The sequence below is a fragment of the Mytilus californianus genome, unplaced genomic scaffold (genome assembly GCF_021869535.1).
Source record: "Mytilus californianus isolate M0D057914Y unplaced genomic scaffold, xbMytCali1.0.p SCAF_4, whole genome shotgun sequence".
In the NCBI taxonomy this organism is placed as follows: Eukaryota; Metazoa; Mollusca; class Bivalvia; order Mytilida; family Mytilidae; genus Mytilus; species Mytilus californianus.
The window spans coordinates 35,627,251-35,632,706 of NW_026262690.1; the positions used below are offsets into that span (position 1 = coordinate 35,627,251).

Consider the following 5,456-nt stretch of genomic DNA (forward strand, 5'->3'; position numbering starts at 1 on the left):
CGCCGGACAGCTTTTCCGTATGCAGTTACCTTAACCATGAAATGTCTCGTTAAAAATTGGGCAACCACACAGCGCAAGTCCGAAGGGAAAAACGCTATGAAATATAACGTAAATAAACGTCAAGAATATCTTATCAATCGATTCTGAAAGAAAACTTTTAATACACTAAATCATGTATCAATTGTATGACAAAGTTTAACTAGCTTATTAGAACGCATGGGCAATATTAAAAACCCAAAGAAACATCGATCTATCAACACACTCATTTTTTTACGTGCTCCTTGATTCTATGTTGATTGTTTATTGAGCCACAATCGGCAAACCTCGGTACAAAAATCCAAAATTTCATTAGCAGCCAAAGTTTTCGATCACCAATCATGGGTGAAACTTTTTTTGTGTCGATTATACGTTACAGATCATTATAAAATATAAATATTAAAAACTCACACAGAGGACTAAGTTTAACATATATGCATGCATAGGTTTAATAATTTCTTTATCATCATAAACACCAGAAACTCGTTTCACATGACTTTAAACACAGACTGGGATTCAAGATCTACCTATACTAACTATTTATAGAAAAATTGTCAAACCACTCCTTATAGGAGTCATTGCCCACAGATGACGCTTTTGACAAATTTAAGCATTTTTGCTTATTATCTGTCAAACTATAACAGATCATAACAGAAAGATAGAAACTTTGAAGAGCAAAAACCAGCATTGTAAGATCAACACAGAAGTCGATATGATTGAATTCGTCAATCGACTTTATAGAAATTATGGACAATATATGGCAATTTCTTTTACTATCTTCAAAACTATAAATAGCTAAACGGCAAAAATGATTAGAAAGATCAGATCTACAAATTTGTCAACTTTGAAAATGATTGAAATTGCCAACTGACTAATAACAGAGACATATATACACATACGTGTATATACGTCTCAGCTATTAACACGAGTTATTTCTTTTTACCCATTTGAGTAATTTTACCTTGTAAAAGAAAACTGCAAAAGACAAAGAGAAAATGATCAGCAATACAAAAAGTTACACGAAAGAAACTCTGCAAGGGACTCCTTATGGGAGTTAGCGTCCGTTTTTTGCGTTTAGCTATTATCTTGAAAATTATAACAGATATTTAGAGTAATTCTAAGGAGCAACATAAATATGCAAAACAAAAAGGTCAACACGACTGAAATGTCAATTGACTTCATTTAGGAGTTATTGCCCTTAAATGCTTTTTTGATCTATTCATGCAATTTGTTGCTATTACCTGGAAAGTCTAGTGGACAAAGAAAAAATGAAGACAGCATAATTTATTAGCAAGATATGATCTACAAAGGTCAAAGATAATAACCAATCTCATCAATTGACTCCTCAAAGAAGTCATTATTCATTTCTGCACTTTTGGCTATACCATCTAGAACACAAAAATGAATAACAGCAAAATATAAGACTTCTTAATATTCCCTAGGGTACGTACCAGGTGAACGATTCAGCCTCATCGGAGCCTCTACTTTTATTCATGTATATATATATATATATATATATATATATCGGTGATCCGTTTATTTGGCAATCGCCAATGGCAGTCAGCAGGGTTTAAGAACATTTGTTGTTCGACCTGTTAGTCAAATGCGTTTTGTTAAAATATACTTTTTCACTCTTTTGGTCTTTTGGAAAATGTTGTTTGTGCTGTATTTAGACCCCTCTAACAAGAAATTTGTTTTGCATGCACACGTATAAAAATTGCGGTTTTTATCCAACGCAATCATAGGTTTGAACGTTGTTTTCAATTTAGACTTGTTTATATATATATATATATATATATTTTAAAACAAAAGACGAGTACACGTCTAATATATATTCGGACAGATAAACAATTTGAAAAAAGCGATTGCAAGATGTAGTTTTGCTGCATTCATCTCACTTCTTAATTGTAGGGAATATTTCAACCATTTGAATCCTTGCCAATGGTCCCCTTCATTAAAATAGCACCAGGCCAATATGTTGCATGCAGTTTCTCTGTGTCCGAAGTCTTCGAAATTCATAATAACCCATTTTAATTTCTCCAAGTTTCTTGTGGCATTTTGTAACTTTTGGTTTCGTTTATTCATCAAATAGTGCAGAAATAATGCTAGAGGAAGACAGTCTATAACGCAACATTCATGCCAGAAACCAAGACGAAGATCAGCACATAAATGCTTACTCGATCCAACATGTCGATAGAACTCATATATCAACGGACCAAATGTTAGTGGTTTTTCTGTTGGTAAGAACATCACACAGAATGCCATACAATTTTCAGTTACAGTCTGGAATGAAGGTTCCTCCTCCAACAGCCAAGTAGCAAGATCCTTATTGACCTTTACATTGAAATTCCAACACCGACAAACTTGGCATATAAAGTTGGAACTCTTCTCTCGGATGTAATCTAAAAGTTTTGTTTCGTTTTCAACATCATCAGTTACATGATATATAACAGCTCTTTTCAAAATCGAGGAAAACAGATCCGGACTATGCTCTGTCTCTAGATGATCTAAAGCAAGATTGATCAACCTAGTTAGGTTGAAAGAAATCCCCAAAGAAACACATTGCGCCCAACGGCTCGTATTAATGAAACGAATCATCCACCCTGCAAATTTTCTCTCCGAGTCTTTGCCATTTTCCGTGATTTTTACAAGTCGTTTTATGGCGACAAAATGACGTAGGATTGAAACTTCAGTGCTCTTACTCCGATACAAATGACTAAATATTCTGTTTCTGCTGTATGACATTGCGTTTGCAATATTGTAATATTCGTTGAAAATCTCGCAGTCAAGATTTTTTTGAATGGTTAAGTTGTAAAATGATGTGTATTGCCTTAAATTAATCCACAATCCTGAACACTGTTTTGCCAATGCTTCTCCAAAATTGTCATAAGGGATTTTAAGTAGGTACTTCCCTTCATCTCGTAACAAACAACGTAATAATAATTCAAGTTTACCACGGACCAAGCCTTCAATTTTGTTGTTAAATAAATTTTCATCCCTTTTAAAATAATGTGGACAGTTTTCCACTTCAACCCACTCCAAAATTCTTCTTAACAGCAGCTCTAAACACGAAAGAATGTTGTCACGCCGCCAAAAACTTTTCTTTGTTTCGGTTGAGAGGTAGAATAAACTGTTTTTACAGTGGAAACTGGACAAGGATTCTCCAATCACTGGCTGAATAAATGTCCCTTTAATCATTTTCAACAGAATATAGCATTTCATTTGGGTATCATTCAAACTGTGAATTAATCTTTGTTCAAGGAAAGAAAACGAAAGTCTCCATTCTAGTTTTGTCTGTGAGCTAAATGGGTGGCCAACTGCTACTACTAAAGCTGGACATGTCTTAGTGGATAATATATTGTGTTGTCTGGATTGTTTTGACCAAAGGCCTGTTTGGATTCGATATTTCGGAACTACTAAAGCATATACTACATCTCTCGACTGGAATCCTGGTTCTTCGTCATAGGTAAACGCCGGACCATGTTGGTCAAACTTAGGCATGTTAGTACGATCTTTGAAGCATGTGTTTCTAAGAACTATGCGCCCATGTTGGTCAATCACATGTAGACTATCTAACAATATATCTGGCTCTGGCTTGTCCGTTTTTAAACGCTGTAATTTAACGTACCCAGGAAATGATAATTCATCTGCCACCATCAGATAGCAATGTTTATTTGGTACCCAGTCTGTCATATTTTGAATGACAATACAATTTTCAGGACACAGTACCTGATCAATATCAGAATTCATGTCAAATGTTGTAGCTCCCTCGGAAAGACTTCCAAACGAATATGTAACTAAAGGCTCGTTCCTACATTTTATAGTGACGTTTATTGCTGCCTCTATTAGCTTTGTTTTCATCTGTCGTCTGCGTCTTGCTTTGTCCGAAGCTCCGATTCCATCAAGTACTTCATTAATTGCTAGTGAAATCTTACGCCTCTTTTTAACAAACATTGCAATATTCTTGCTGTAAAATAAGAAAATACGTAGAGGCATATTGCTGTTATCAATTTGAATTCAGTTAGGGTTTTGAATACCCCCTAAACCTTGCGCTTTTACTATGCCTTCAATACTGTGAGACTGGGTCTTTTTGCTTCCCTTTTAATTCAGTTTCAAGCGACCTACCTGGATTTCCAAAAGGGATAAAAACGTGACCGAAAAGTTTAGAAAGCAAGGAAAAAATCCTACGAGTTGCGTTATACATATATGGTAAAAAAAACCATCAAGGAATACTGTAGATAGATATGTGCGATATTTGTAAAATGTATTGGTTTCTACAAACTCGGGAGAAGATATTATGTCCCAACTAAAGTCATATATATCCAGTGTAGGGATTCAAATGTCTGGATCTTTTTACATTGTATCGGTAAAAAGCAGTCCAATTAAAATTGATATCCGTGTAAAAATAACAAGATGTGGTATATTCATCAGTACCAAACGACTCACATGTAATCAGGTTTGCTTCTTCGTTTCAGTTCCATGCAGAATTAAGACTCAGCCCCAGAGTCATACTTCAGTGAACTTTAAATTGCAGCGTTGTTCGATTGTTTTTTTTTAATATCATTTGCCGAGATATTGAGAGGTCTATTTTTGTCATGCTACTGTGAATTACGTTGCTCGATGATAAAGTTTTCCCGAAGAACTAAAAAAGGAATTTGAATAAATCCGACAGTTTGTCAAATCATAGCCGTACAATATGGTATAACATGTCTCTGGCCTGTCAAATAACCGATTTTCTATAGAGATGCAAAGCAAATAACACTGTGCCATTAAACAATTTAATTGCGTAAAATGAGTTAATATACCATATACCTACTATAATTGGAATATCAAATAACTGTTCACTCAAAGTGAATTTATATTTACACCCGGAAGAAAAACTCTCCAATTATCGACAGCCTTTTCCGTTTCACCTCTTTCCGTAGATATAGATATAAAAACAAGTTTGAGCTTTCTAAAAAGCTGTGGACTGCTTCGCTCTATCCTAATTTAAGGTAATATGTGTGCATCTGGTTGTTGATTTAGAATTGGAAATGTGGTATTTTTAGATATTGATTGATATAAAATGGATGTCTTAGACTTGGAATATCAATTTTTGTATATATATTAAGATGAACTTTTCTGAAATTTTAAACTGGCTGTTCAGTGTTTAGTTGTCAATGTGTTTTTGTGGAGTGTGGTTTTCTAGTTCTTTCAGGTGGTCATTAACTTGCGATTTTGATTGCTAGTTCTGTATATAATTTATTTAGATATATATGAATGTTTAGGTATGTTGATTAAGAGTAACATGATTTCGAGTGATGAAGACAATAACAATCAAAACCAAGGAGTAAACAAAGACGGCTTGTACAACCAAAAGATATTTACAACAGTTAAAATAAATAAGAAACAGCAATAAATATTTAGTTTCAGTGAAAATA

General features: G+C 34.2%; 1 protein-coding gene across 1 annotated transcript; it reads right to left on the bottom strand.

Moving 5' to 3' along the window:
• Positions 1–1,305: 1,305 nt before the first annotated feature.
• On the bottom strand, positions 1,306–4,936 carry LOC127698224 (uncharacterized). Its single transcript, XM_052201581.1, has 2 exons — positions 4,849–4,936; positions 1,306–4,003 (listed from the first exon to the last, which is right to left on the bottom strand). Exon 2 carries the CDS (start codon positions 3,988–3,990, stop codon positions 1,861–1,863), a length of 2,130 nt encoding a protein of 709 aa, XP_052057541.1. The 5' UTR covers positions 3,991–4,003; positions 4,849–4,936; the 3' UTR covers positions 1,306–1,860.
• Positions 4,937–5,456: the final 520 nt, after the last annotated feature.

Excerpts from the sequence above, each read along its gene's own strand:
- LOC127698224 (XM_052201581.1), bottom strand. The coding sequence starts at position 3,990 with ATGTTTGTTAAAAAGAGGCGTAAGATTTCACTAGCAATTAATGAAGTA.